Raw genomic sequence first — 14,403 nt, forward strand, 5'->3', positions numbered from 1 at the left:
CAAGGGCCAGTGGGGAGTGAGGGTGTAGTGCTTTTAATTTTTAGTGCTGACTTATATAATTGCTTTAGTGAGCATGTGTCAGGTAACTTAAGTGCAATGTGTTACAGGTAACTTAAATGCAAAAATGACAAACAGTAACTTTCTTTCAAGTGAAACAAGGAAATAAGTACAGTAAGCAATGCAGATATCACTAGTGATCCACAGAAGCTGAGAAGCGTATTAGGTGGAATTAGCATTCCAGTGAAATAACAAGCAAACAAACAACAAGCATATAAACAAAGCTAGATTTAGCAGGCCTGGATCTAGTCTATGCTACAGCAGACAAGGTGAACCAATTTCAGTAAGATACAGTTCAAATATTCAGGCACTATAAACCTTTAACCCGAAATTCCCAGCTCAGAAGGGCAGAGTCCAGCCTCTTCTCCCACAAGAGTGCAGACCACGAACCTTCTTAATGTAAAATAACTGGCCTGAAGCCCAAGTGCTTAAACCAGAACTAATTCACTTTAAGAATAACAGACACTGAGCTCTCAATCAGCAGTTCCCAACTTAGAAGGATGAAAGCTACCTGTCCTGCCACCACAGTGCATGCCACAAACCTTCCTAATGTAAAACAACTGGTCTGAAGCCCAAGTGCTTAATCCAAAAGACTTAGAATGATAGCTACACTTTAATCAAGTTACTACCAAGCAGTAATAAATACAACTGAATACTTTAGAGAATGCCTGGATTAGTGCTCAAGTTACACAAACAAAGCTAGATCCAGCAGGCCCGAATCCAGTCTATGCCACAGCAAACAAGGCACACCAACTTCATTAAGAAGCAGTTCAGATATGCATGCACTATAAGCCTTTAACCAGAAATTCCCAGCTCAGAAGGGCAGAGTCCAGCCTCTCCTCCCACAAGAGTGCAGACCACGAACCCTCTTAATGTAAAATAACTGGCCTGAAAGCCCAAGTGCTTAAACCAGAATTAATACACTTTTAGAATAACAGACACTGAGCCCTCATTCAGCAGTTCCCAACCTAGAAGGATGTAAGCTACCTGTTCTGCCACTACAGTGCAGACCACAAACCCTCTCAGTGCAAAACAACTGGTCCGAAGCCCAAGTGTTTAAACCAAAAGGCTTAGAATGAGTTACACCAAGCAGTAATAAATACAATTGAGTACTTTTAAGATGATGCAAAAACAAATCAATAAACCTATTAGTGTTCACTTGTTCCAAAATTAAAAAATAAAATTTGTGAAAGCATTCACAACTTAAACTATGTCTTGCCAAAGCGTTATTTGTGTTTTTATTCTTAATGGCTCTAAGGTGCTCTCCAATTCGATCCTTAAGAGCCCTAGTTGTCTTACCTACATAGAACCAAGAAGAAATCAGGTATACACTAACAAAGTACGTTCCAAGAGAGGCAGGAAGATGCAGAGAAAACAAGGAAGGTTCCACCACAGTGAAATAAAATTAAAACTTTAATGGATAAAATCAACTTATATCCTCAGAACCAGGACAAGCGCTTTCAGCAATATGCCTTCTTTAGATTCTCTGAAGCACCTTGAGATACTACAGGTAGTGTACAGAAATTAGAGAGATTAGATTCTTTTTCTGATGATGCCAATAGGGTAGTAAGGGTAATGGGAATGGTAAGAACAATATGACCACTAGTACAGATAATAACGCTTTAAAGAAAAGGATGGTACTTCTTCATCCTTGTCTTCATCATCCTCTATAGAAGATGATATTAGTGTGGCAGCTTTAATTTCCACTGAAAATGGCCAAGGGGGATCCAACTCATTTTTTCTGTCCCTAAAGGAAGACAAACTGACAAGAGCCAAGTCTAAAATGAAAGGGAAGATCGTTGACCAACTTTTGGTGTATTTTTAATTTAACTAAGGTCAATTGTTCTTCAGTGGAATAAGACATACTATCCAGAGGGCTTACATTCATTCCTACCCATCATGCAGGGCTTACAGACTGTATTTTTGATTTTAAACAGACTGTTAGAAAATTAAATAAATTTTTTTAGACAAAGATGTGACATCAAATAATACTTGTAAGTTCAAAAAGCATAGTAAAGTGAATCCACCTTTACTAGGTACACTGAATGTTTTCAGCAAATTATGTGAAGACAAAATTTATGAACTTTTTTCTTCTTATGATAAACAGAAAATTAAAAACATCAATTTCAATCTTGATAAAAAAATTGATGCATTAAAATACCTGAGTAGTTTAAATAATGTCAGGTTTATGAGTGCAGACAAGGGGAATGGTTTAGTTGTTATGTATAGAGTAGACTATATTTCTGCATGGAAAGTCTTTTAAATGATAAAACCTGTTACATGGAAGTCAGCAAAGAATTTGTCAAGAGAAGTCGCATGCTGATAGATCTGACTTTATTAGATCTGTTATATCAGAATTGTCTAACAATTGAGATGTATAATTTTTGTTTAGTCGAACAACCAGAATTGGGATCCCTTTTTGGGATCCCAAAAATTCATAAAAATGCAGAAAGACCACCATTTAGACCTATAGTGAATTCCCCAAAAACAAAACTGTTAATATTTCACTTATGCTGGACAGTATTTTAAATCCAGTGGTGCAGATAAGTAAATATTTTTTAAAAGATTCTTGGCTTTTTTTGAATATCAAGAATTATATAGTTGAACTAAATGATATCATTTTATGTACTGTAGATGTGAATTCATTATATACTTCAATTAACCAAGATGAGGGAATTGAATTTGTTGAATTATACTTAAATATGATTAATCAGAATCTTATTATAAATTCTATAACTACGGTGGTGGTGCTGCGGTAGCGTTGTCACCTCACAGTAAGACGTTGTCCTGTTCGATTCTTAGCTGGAGCGTCTTCTGTGTGGAGACATGCGTGAATGGGCGTACCTTTGTTGAAGGTTGTGCGTCAGGCTGGCAACTCGGCACGTAAAAATCTATTGCCAATCATTAGAGGACCGGAGTTCAGCTGTGGCGACCCTTAACTGGGAAAAGCTGAAAGACACAACAACAACATTATAGATTCTATAACAGTTTGTGTTCTGTTGGACTTAGTCCTAAATAATATTTTTTTTGTTTCTATGCTGGTGGGAATATTTTTATTTGCTTAAACTTCCCTTATTTCACTATGTTTCTTTCTATCATAGCTACATAGATGATTTGTTTTTTTATTTGGAATGGAAGTGCGGCAGAATTCAATAATTTTGTTTCACAGATGAATAGCAGTGTAAGGTGGATGAAATTTGAAACAAGTTGTATAGGTACTAATGTAAATTTTTTAGATATTGAATTGAATTTCATTCCCATGGATATTAATTTTTCTAGCAATTTGTATAGGAAAAAGACTTTCAGCAACAATTATGTGCATTTTTCTAGTTCCCATCCAGATTATATGAAATTCAACATTTTTAGGGGGCAAGTGATTAGACTGAGTCAGATCATCAGTGACTGTGATGTTTTTTACAAGGACGTCAACTTTTTAATGAATATGTTTGTTCAAAGGGGATATCCGAAGGCAAAATTAAAAGAAATAATACAGTAATTTTTCATAGGAATGATAGATATCCATCTATTCTTTCTGTAGGATTCATTCCTAAAGCTAAACATAATGAATTTGATAATAACAATGTCAAGTATTTCATCTTTTCCAATTCCTATGAGTATAGTGGGGGAAACAGCCTAAAAATATTATTAGAGACAATTGGAAGGTAATTTTAGGTAATACGGATTTGAGTGAAGTGGTGGGGATGGAACCAAAATTTATTTTCAAGAAGACATCACATTTAAAAGCTTTATTAGAAGAAGGAAAAGATAATCTTGGAATGAAAAGCACTCCACCTCTAGGCACATTCCCTTGTGGAGGGTGCAGACAGTGTAGGTATATTTATCCCGAAAGCACATTTATGTTTAAACATTCTAGGTTTTTATTTGAACTTTGACACAAATGTGACTGCCAAAATACCAATATTGTCTATTTGGCTATTTGTGGGACCTGTTATAACTTCTTTGTAGGTAAGGCAACTAGGGCTCTTAAGGATTGAATGGGAGAGCACCTTACAGCCATTAAGAAAAAAAACCCAAATAACGCTTTGGCAAGGCATAGCTTAAGTTGTGAATGCTTTCACAAGTTTTATTTTTAAATTTTGGAACAAGTGAACACTAATAGGTTTGTTGATTCTAGCAATAATTATCTAGAAATGCTAGAATTAAAATGGCAAGTTTTTCTAAGGGCTGATGTGAGTCCAGGTTTGAACGAAACTATTTCCATTAAAAGTTTACTGAAATATAAATATATATAAAATACTAGTTTTTTTATAGTGAATAACACAAATGGTATTTATATATTTTTAAAGTGATGAATATATTGTGTATACATATTTTTTCTTATTGAGAAGTTTTTCATGTATTTTTTTACAGTTTGATGTAATGTTGCTTTAATTACTTGTTTAAAGTTTTAATTACATTGTGATGTCATTGCTCTGACTGTATTTAAATGGTCTGATTTTAAAATGAAATGTTTCTGAGGAAGTTCCGAAAGTAAAGGAATGAAAGCGCTAAATCTGACTCTTGTTTTTATTTGAGCTTTGAACTTTGAACCCACAGTGGTGAATTTATTTGCTTGTTTAGTAGTTTTGTTTATTTACTTAGTTAAAAAAAACAGTCTGCAGTACAGTATATGGCACTCAGTAGCCTCACAGGGAAAACTTAATAAAATAAATTTGAAATCAAGAAGAAACATTATTGCTCTGAGATTCTTTTTCCTTGATTCTATTTGACTTTTGTTTTTACAGTGGACCACAACAAGATAGGGCCAACCTAGGAAGATGTGGAAGGGATGCAAATGGACATGTGACTGGATAGCTGACATAACTAAAGAAGAAAAAGAAATTAACTTAGAGACTGAGGAGCGATAAGGCATAGGGTCTTGGTGGGTACTCATCTATAAGACTATTAAGTAGTGGAAGAGGTGTTTAATAAATTACTTATCAAGTAGTATAGATCTGTCTAGAGGTCATAATAATTATTATGGGCTTGGGTGCTATGATGATGATTTCCTTGCACAAGAGGAAACTATGCAGGAGCTAGGTAATTTTGGATCTGACAACCCCACCCTCTTCTCAATGGCTTGATGAACATGAGAAATGTATTACCTGTTCATCATAATTTAATGTAATGCATGGTGTGATGACTGGGGAGTGATGGGTGAAGGTTGCCAGCCTAGTCAAATAGAATTTGATATATAATTCTATCGACTGTATATATATATATATATATATATATATATATATATATATATAAATGTAAAATACAGGCATGTTTTCTTGAGTGTAAAATAATACTGTGAAATGTGAACTTCAACAATGTGGCAACATTGCCCCCTTGCTGTAAAGAAAAACTAAGTCAAGCCTTTCAAATTTGTCTTTTGAAATTGAAATGATTTTAGGATCTTAAAAGTTGGTTGCAGTCAGGCTGACTGAAGACATTCTGTCCATTGCGTTAAGTAAGGACTAATTTCTAGAGTGTATATGTGAAATGCCTTTTAGTGTTGTAGTCTCCTGTGCAGGTGTTAGCTTGCTAAGTAATGCAGTTTCTATTAGCCTGGGAAATCCAGACTAGGTGTCAAAGAAATGATGTAATGGACACTAACTCAAAATGATGTAATCTGGGGAGGATCCAGAGACATGTTTGTTAGTGATGTTTTATAAACTGTGTCTCAGGGAGAGACTAGGAAGCATTTTGATCTTGATATCCAACTTACCAGCACTCTGATTATGCTCACATGTAAGTTTCTAGCACTGTGATTTCTTTTAGGAATAGTTAAAGCTAGTAAAGATTAATTAGGTATTTTTTTTTGAAATCAGACCTGTTCTACTGTATTATTTTAAGTTTCTGTGTGATCTCTGAACTCTTAGATATCTCTGTGGTGTAGTAGTGTTGTCTTGTGTTTTAATTATTTATTATTAAATATTTTAAAACCTTCTACCTGTGGCTGGTTTGTGGGAAATCAGGGAGCACCCACCTGGTTCAGCACTAGGTGGATACAGGACCCCAAAGGCCTATCAGGCAGGCCCATTATAGGGTGCCTGACAGAGTCAAACAGACTCTGAGGGAAGAGGTACAGGAGATGTTGGAACTAGGGGTGATTCAAAAGTCCAACAGTACCTGGGCCTCACCAGTGGTGTTGGTGCCAAAGAAGGATGGCAGCACCAGGTTCTGTGTGGATTACAGGAAATTAAATAGTCACGCAGAGGCTGATGCTTACCCCATGCCTTAGGACAGATGAGGCCCTAGAGCAGCTGGGTGGGGCTAAGTATCTTACAACCATTGATCTTACCAAGGTTCATAGGTTCATAGGTTCATAGGTTCATAGGTTGGTACTAGGCTATCAGCCCTAGGGCCTATACAAGCCTAGCCATAACAATTCCCTGGCTATTTCTTCCCACATTATTTACTTTCCTGGACCCCTGTCTAGCAGGGCGACTGACGTGATCCCTGGGGTGAATTTCCTTTCTCCCATCCAATCGTCAAGGTTCCTCTTGAAGAGGTCCAAAGAGGCACTCTGCTTGACATGTATGGGCAATCTATTCCAGAGTCTGGGGAGTCTCTGGGTCAGGAACCTATCCCTCCAGCATGTTTTGTTTATTGTGATGACAAGGTTTAGATCCCTGGAGCGTGTAGCTCTGACAGATTGGGATTTCTTTAAGTGTAGCATGTCCAACAGCTCTGGGTTTGACATGGCCTTGTATGTTAAGCAGAGATCGCCTCTGAGTAGATGATATGCGACAGAGTATAGCTGGAGTTTTTAAGGTCAGCGAGGGCATCTGCTTTAGGCCTGTGATTCTTTTAGTGAGGTATTTCTGAGGCCTTTCCAGTTGTTGCAGATGTCTTGAGAGGTACATACCAAATGGGGCATTGTATTCTATAATGGGTCTAATGAGGGATGAGTACAGTGGGACAATGACCTCCTTTTTTCTGGATGAAAAGCCCTTTGTGATGAGGTGTGCCACATAGAAGGATTTCCTGACTGTTGTGGCGATGTGGTTATCGAAGGTGAGACCACTGTCCACCTGTGTCCCTAAGTCTCTTATCACACTTTCTGTGTTTAGTGTAATGCCACCTATATGGTAATTCATGGATACATGTTTTTCCCAAAGGGGATAACAATACATTTCTTGGCATTGAGCTTGAGCCCATGGCTCTGGCACCAAGCATCTGTTTCTGTAAGGCCCTTTTGTAGAGTATCCACATCATTTGGGGATTCAATAATGGCTCCCAGTTTGCAGTCATCTGCAAACTTTGTTAGCCAGAGTCCCTTAGTATTGACCTGTACTTCAGAGAAGTAGATGCCAAACAAGAGCGGCCCCAGGACTGAACCCTGAGGTACTCCACTTGTCACTTGTCTGGAGCTGGATTTGGAGTCGGCTACTTTTACAGTGTGGGTTCTATCAGTAAGCCATTTAGCAACCCATTGGGTGACATAGGGATTAATACCCAACTTAGTAAGTTTATCTATGATTCCAGAGTAGGAGATGGTGTCAAAGGCCTTGGCAAGGTCCAGATAGGCTGTGTGGACCACCTTACCCTTGTCCATGGCTCTGGAGACTGATTCAAAGAAGTCAATCAGGTTCAGGAGACAAGATCGGCCCTTCACAAACCCAAACTGGGTGGGGTCCAGTGTTTGGCAGGTGCCCTTGACTCCCAGTGCTAGAGAGAAGTAAGAGTTTGTGAGTCATTTTGGCTTCTAAGAGTTCACAAAGATGCCTTTGGGATGAAGAATGCCCCAGCAACTTTCCGGAGGCTGGTAGATCATATCTTAGCAGGAGCAGGAGGGCTTGCCCTTGCTTACATGGATGATATTGCAATCTACAGCAATTCCTGGCAAGAGCAACTTCAGCATATCAGGAAGGTGCTGGGCAGACTACAGAGGGCAGGGTTGACCATTAAGCCAAGCAAATGTCAGGTGGGTATGGCAGAGGTCTCCTACCTAGGACATAGAGTGGAGAGTGGTAAGATAAGGCCAGAACCTGCCAAAGTGGAAGCTATTCAGGCATGGCCTGCACCTGTTACCAAAAAGCAGGTGAGGGCATTATTGGGGACAGCAGGGTACTACAGAAAATTTGTTCCCAATTATAGTACCATAACTGCTCCCCTCACAGACCTGACAAGAAAGTACAGGCCAGATAAGGTAGTGTGGACCCCAGCATGTGAGCAGGCATTTCAGAAGCTTAAGGAAGCTTTGGGAGGACCCCCTGTGTTAGCCAGTCCAGACTATAGCAAATAATTTGTTGTGCAAGTGGCTGCTTCAAACTATGGGGTGGGGGCTGTACTTAGTCAGATTTCTTCAGAGGGAGAAGAGCACCCAGTGGTTTATCTCAGTCATAGGCTCCAACCCAGGGAGGAATGCTATGCAGCGGTAGAAAAGGAATGTCTAACCATAGTGTGGGCACTACAAAACTTCAGCCTTATCTGTATGGAAGAAAATTCACTGTGATGACAGATCACAGCCTGCTAACATGGTTAAACAGAGACAGTCAGCAAAATGCCAAGTTGCTAAGATGGAGTCTGGGGTTACAAGCATATGATATGTCAGTGCAGCACCGCAGTGGGAGTAGCAATGCCAGTGCAGATGGGCTCTGAAGACAGGGAATGGGGTGAGGTACACCCAGATAGACCTGACACTCTCAAGTGAAGTTTCTGAAGGGGCACTTGAAAAACTTGCTTGAGTTCCCCGGGAGGGGGGAGGATTTGACGATTGGGGAGGGAGGAGCAAAGGCTGCCGGCCTAGTCAAATAGAATTTGGTACATAATTCTATCAACTGCATAAATAAATGTAAAATACAGGCATGTTTTCTTGAGTGTAAAAGAATACTGTGAAATGTGAACTTCAGCAATGTGGCAACATTGCCCCCTTGCTGTAAAGAAAAACTAAGTCAAGCCTTTCAAATTTGTCTTTTGAAATTGAAATGATTTTTATGACATTCTTTGATCTTTAAAACTGGTTCCGGTCAGGCTGGCTGAAGGCATTCTGTCTATTGTGTTAACTAAGGTCTAATTGCTAGAGTGTATATGTGAAATGCCTTTTAGTGTTGTAGTCTCCTCTGCAGGTGTTAGCTTGCTAAATAATGCAGTTTTTATTAGCCTGGGAACTCCAGGTTAAGTGTCAAAGAAATGATATAATGGAAACTAACTCAAAATGATGTAATCTGGGAGGACTCAGAGACATGTTTGTTAGTGATATTTTATAAACTGAGTCTCAGGGAGAGACTAGGAAGAATTTTGATCTTGATATCCAACTTACCAGCACTCTGCTTATGCTCACATGTAAGTTTCTAGCACTGTGATTTCTTGTAGGAATAGTTAAAGCTAGTAAATATTAATTAGGTTTTTTTCTTTGAAATCAGACCTGTCCTACTGTATTATTTTACGTTTCTGTGTGATCTTTGAACTCTTAGATATATCTGTGGTGTAGTAGTTTTGTCTTGTGTTTAATTATTTATTATTAAATATTTTTAAAACCTTCCACCTGTGGCTGGTTTGTGTAGAGATAAGCTCTAGAGTACATTGCATATTTATATAGAGTTTATTGTAATAGGCCACTCTGATAAGCCTTAGACTGTATAGTCACATTACCACTGGATATTAATATTGCACAGTAATAATTGGACACCCTTTTAAGGGCCTTTTAGAAGCTGATATTGTTAACTGGGTGGTGGCAGTAATTACTACCATATAGTCTGGGTAAAGGGGCACAGTTGGAGAATCTGTGTCAGGCTTTCCCAGGAGTGTCTGTGAAGTTGTATAAATACTTATCTCAAAGTGTGTGTGTTGTGTCAGCTACTTGGCAGGGACACGAAGCACTGGTTGGACAGAGAAGGTACTGGAGGTTCTAGCTTGCCCAGTTAGGCTGAGACCTGGACCCTATAGCTGTGCCAGTGGGGAGTCTTATTGGGGACCTGGTGAGCAAAGTAGCAACCAGCCCCAGACTGACTGTGATCTCTGTGTGCACTTAAAGGAAATTGTACTTTACTGTGTGTATTAGTTATCCTTTCCTCTTCTAGGAGACAACCTCCCTTGTGTTAGTGGTGAGGATTGTGGCTCCTTGATTGCTGGGCCAGGGCACGGTCGTCACACATGGATCAAGACAGAGATGGAGCAAAGGAATCCATTTAATATGTATGACATGTCGGATCCCATTCTACTTGCCAAAATTACATTATTTTGAAATTCACTTTGCCAAGACCAGTTCTCCAAAGTTACAGTAGCCCAAAATGGCACTTTGCTGAATTTTATTTCCATGAAACATCTGCTTCCATGCTGTCTAGTACACCATACCAGTTATGCAGGTAGGTGTACAGCTCTGTACGTTGTGGAAAGCAAACAGTGTACAGCACTCCTATATTGTAAACGGAGCTTGCACTACAGTATGGATGGACAAATATAGCCTTGATGTCACTGTAGTGCAATCTCTGAATTGGTATAGATAATTTGTAGGGGGTGTGGGGGGAGGTGCAAGGGGTGCTTGCCCCCCTGCAAAAATTGAAACATTAGAGGATTTGTTTTAGTGTGTGTTGTACGTGTTAGTGATTGACTTATCTGTATTTTGTGTTTTGTCAAAGTGCCATTTCAGACTACTGTAACTTTAGAGAACTGGTCTCGGCAAAGTGAGTTTCGGAGTAATGTAATTTTGGCAATTAGAATGGGATCCGATATGTCTGGACTTAAGCAAATCATTCAATGGTGCACTTTAAAGATGCCTTGGTTAGAATTCTCAGCTACCTGGAAGTAAATTTTAGGATCAAGAAGGAGATAGCAACAGTTTTTCGAGAAATCAGTTAATATATATCAGTATACTTAACTATCTATCTATCTGACTGTGTCTCTGTCTAATCTACCTATCTGTCTAATTATGTCTGTATTTATATTTGCTGGCTAAGTTATCCACTTGAATATAATCTATGTTCAGTGAAGGCACTAAGATAAAAGTTTTGGAATTACACTTATGTAATAATATCCATGAGTAAAGGTAAATAGTAAGTGTGACAGTACTGAAATACAGCAGGAATTCTAACTTATGAGGTAAAATTTCTAAAAGAAGTGGGCTAATGTCAACTTGGGTGCCAAAAAGATCATTGATTGGAAAAGACTTTGTCCATATCTTCATGTATGCCATGTCAGACAGGCTGAAAATTGTGATGAATGTCTTTGTTTCCGAAGTGACATCAGTGAGGTATTAACAAATTGAGGTGAAACTGGTGGCTTAGTCTCTAGGCGGACCTAGAAGGATTGCAGAGTGGAAAGAAATATGGCAGTTGGGCTTTAACCTGAACTATGAGGTAATTAACTTGGAAGGAAATGGGTCAAAGAGGGCACGTAATTACCGTTTGTATGAATTACATTATGCAATATGAAAGACCTGTAATGAGAACTATTAATATGCTAGGTTTCATTCCTAGGTAGAGAACACCACAGAAGCAGAAGTAAAGGGCTTTGGTGAAGATGATAGTGTCATACTGTGTGCATTTCTTAAGCCTGGCTCTGGAGGGACATTTTGGTGTGCTGGCAGTATGGAGACAAGGGTAGAAAATATAAAATCGGAGGAGCTGTTTTTGAACAGAAATTATGTCAGGATCAGGATGCTGGAAATGCATAGAGTGGAAAAAAGAAGGGTCAGAAGTGCATGATATGATACAAATAACAGCGAGTGGATGCAAAGAAGGGGGCTGCTCCGAAGAAGAGCTAGCTAAAAGGCATGAATGACAATAAGGTAATGTAAGCTTTCAGGAACCATTACATCACAGAACTGATATTGAGACTATGGAATGCCTTACATGAAAAAGATGAGGTGCATAACAACAGAAGGATTTAATAAGGTGTAAGAAGAAAGGGGGATCAGCTGCATGCTATGTGAATCATTCAGAATGACATACGCAGCAAGTCTACCTCCAGTAGTATGTATGTGTGTGTGTGTGTGTGTGTGTGTGTGTGTGTGTGTGTGTGTGTGAGAGAGATCACATGTTTAGTCATATCTGTACCATTGTCTTCATTGTGTCGTACCACTCAAGTGCAGTACACTGTAGGGGTATGTTTGATATGTATAATCCATTCCAATAGTATGCAGATTATAGTTCTGTTAAAATAATCTTTGAAAAGGCTGCATTTCTTCTTGACTTAATATAAATACAGAATTATTTGAAAACATGAATCTTGGTATACATTCTGCATGTTACAGTGCAAATACATTAACTAGACACACCAAAATAATTAAAGGTTACAGTAGCACCAATACATGAGCTGGTTTGGCATATAATATCATTACCCATGGACAGCTCGTATCCCATTTACTTTATTTTACCCTACACATGAAACCTTCTCAGTATGTTACCCCATCCAACATTGTTGTTTAAACAGTAGTTAAACATTTTACTTGGTAAAATAGCTAAACATTCTTACCATAGTAATCAAATGGATTTGAGTAGTCCGGGCATGCATACCCACAGTCATTAAAAAACATCACCATTTCATTTGGTTCACCACAGAACACCATTTCCCCACAGCTCATGATGGCAATTTTGTCAAAAACCTGATAACAGAAACAGTTGTTTAAGTTTGACAAACCAAAACACGGCCATTATTTTTTATCTGTAAACTAATAAATTGTTGTTGATGTTAAAGGTAAATGATTTTTTTACAATCTTTTAAAAAAAAATCTGTTTAATTTCAGCAGAAAACACAGGCCATGTATTACCCATGGATTCATTCTAGATAGTCATCATCTACTCATTATTGTAGATGCTGCAATTTTTGCAGATCACAGTAATTCAAGGTTTCTGATGACAACGCCTTTAGTACTCTTTTATATTTTTCTGTTTATATATGGTTTGGTTTACTTGTGTGCACTGTAACTTGCCAAGTCTATTAATTCAGTAGATCCTTTCAGTGACCTGACCAGATTTAGGGATGTATTCAGAAAGGTTACTTTGTAGTGCTAATAGTGCTTCACTATTGTCCTCTAGTAGTGCTATGGAGCTAATTATGATTCAGAGACATGCAGAAGCTGTATGGAGCAAAAGGTCATCAATGACTCATTTGCATGTTTCTGAATTGAACAACTAATGATAAGTATTCCTCCTATTAACCCACACAATGCTGCTGCACAGGCATTTACACACACACACACACACACACACACACACACACACACACACACACACACACACACAAACACAAATATTCTCTCACACACACACACACACACACACACACACACACACACACACACACACACACACACACACAAAAACACAAATATTCACACACACACACACACACACACACACACAAACACACACAAACACAAATATTCACACACACACACACACACACACACACACACACACACACACACACACACACAGACACACACACACACACACACACACACACACACACACACACACACACACACACACACACACACACACACACACACACACATATACACAAACATCTGTTCAGTACTTAGCTGCTGTGGTGCTAACAACCTTGCTTCTACTATAGACAGCAATGTGAGTATACCATAAAACGTCACATTCATTCTCTACTGCTCTTCTCACAGATGACATGGTAGAGGTTGTTTCTGAATTGTCCTACTGACTATTATGATCCCAGAGTAAGGCTCCCTAGTAGATCACATGGCTAATTTACATTAGTCTCATTCCTAGACTGCTGTATTGCATGTGGTATTATCCAGCAGATCACTGTAGCTCTACCCACCAGAGGCTTCCTACTATGTAGTGCTACAACAGTCTGAACTGGTTTCATAGAGAGCCCTGAGCAGTCCTGCTGGAAATAGTATCTATCACTGCTGGATTAGTTTCTGAAGTCTCCCTCTCCATGTTTATGAATAATGCCCTAAGGACAGTACTACAAATAAAAATGATACTTGGGAGATTGCAACCTGGGGTGGAGTACACACAAGCATGGCGATATAAGGTAAACTCAATAATGCAGAATAGAAACTGGGTGGTATAAATGGATGGATGATGGTTGTAGAGAAATGAAAGTTGCTAGCCACTTATGACAATTTAACGAGAAGTGTTTAAAAGGCCTGTAGGAAGTTAACTTTCAGAACTGCACTTAGCAGAGGAAGATCAACAGTGAAACTTGAAATTAGTGTGCTACTCTTTTTCTATTATCTTGAGAATAGATGCATGTGGCACTTAAGAACAACACTTGTGTGACTTGCAAGGGAGCAAAATACACAGAGAATTGTGGGAAGTATTTTAATTTGGCTCTTACTCTTTAATTTTAACTTTTTTCATTCTAATATGAATTAAGTGTATGTCTGGAGCTGATTTAGATACTCAGTATTATGTCTTGGGGGGAATGTAT

The 14,403-nt window shown here is 38.6% G+C and overlaps 1 protein-coding gene across 1 annotated transcript in view; it reads right to left on the reverse strand.

Annotated features, from left to right (window-relative positions):
• ABCG5 (ATP binding cassette subfamily G member 5) overlaps positions 1-14,403 on the reverse strand; it is a 438,604-nt gene that overhangs the window by 159,722 nt on the left and 264,479 nt on the right. Inside the window, exon 7 of the mRNA XM_044073759.1 lies at positions 12,463-12,592. Within this exon, the coding sequence (XP_043929694.1) occupies positions 12,463-12,592 (130 nt within the window). The remainder of the gene's footprint in view (positions 1-12,462; positions 12,593-14,403) is intronic.

Source organism: Protopterus annectens, chromosome 6.part0 (genome assembly GCF_019279795.1).
Source record: "Protopterus annectens isolate FY-2018-M chromosome 6.part0, PAN1.0, whole genome shotgun sequence".
Lineage (NCBI taxonomy): Eukaryota > Metazoa > Chordata > Ceratodontiformes > Protopteridae > Protopterus > Protopterus annectens.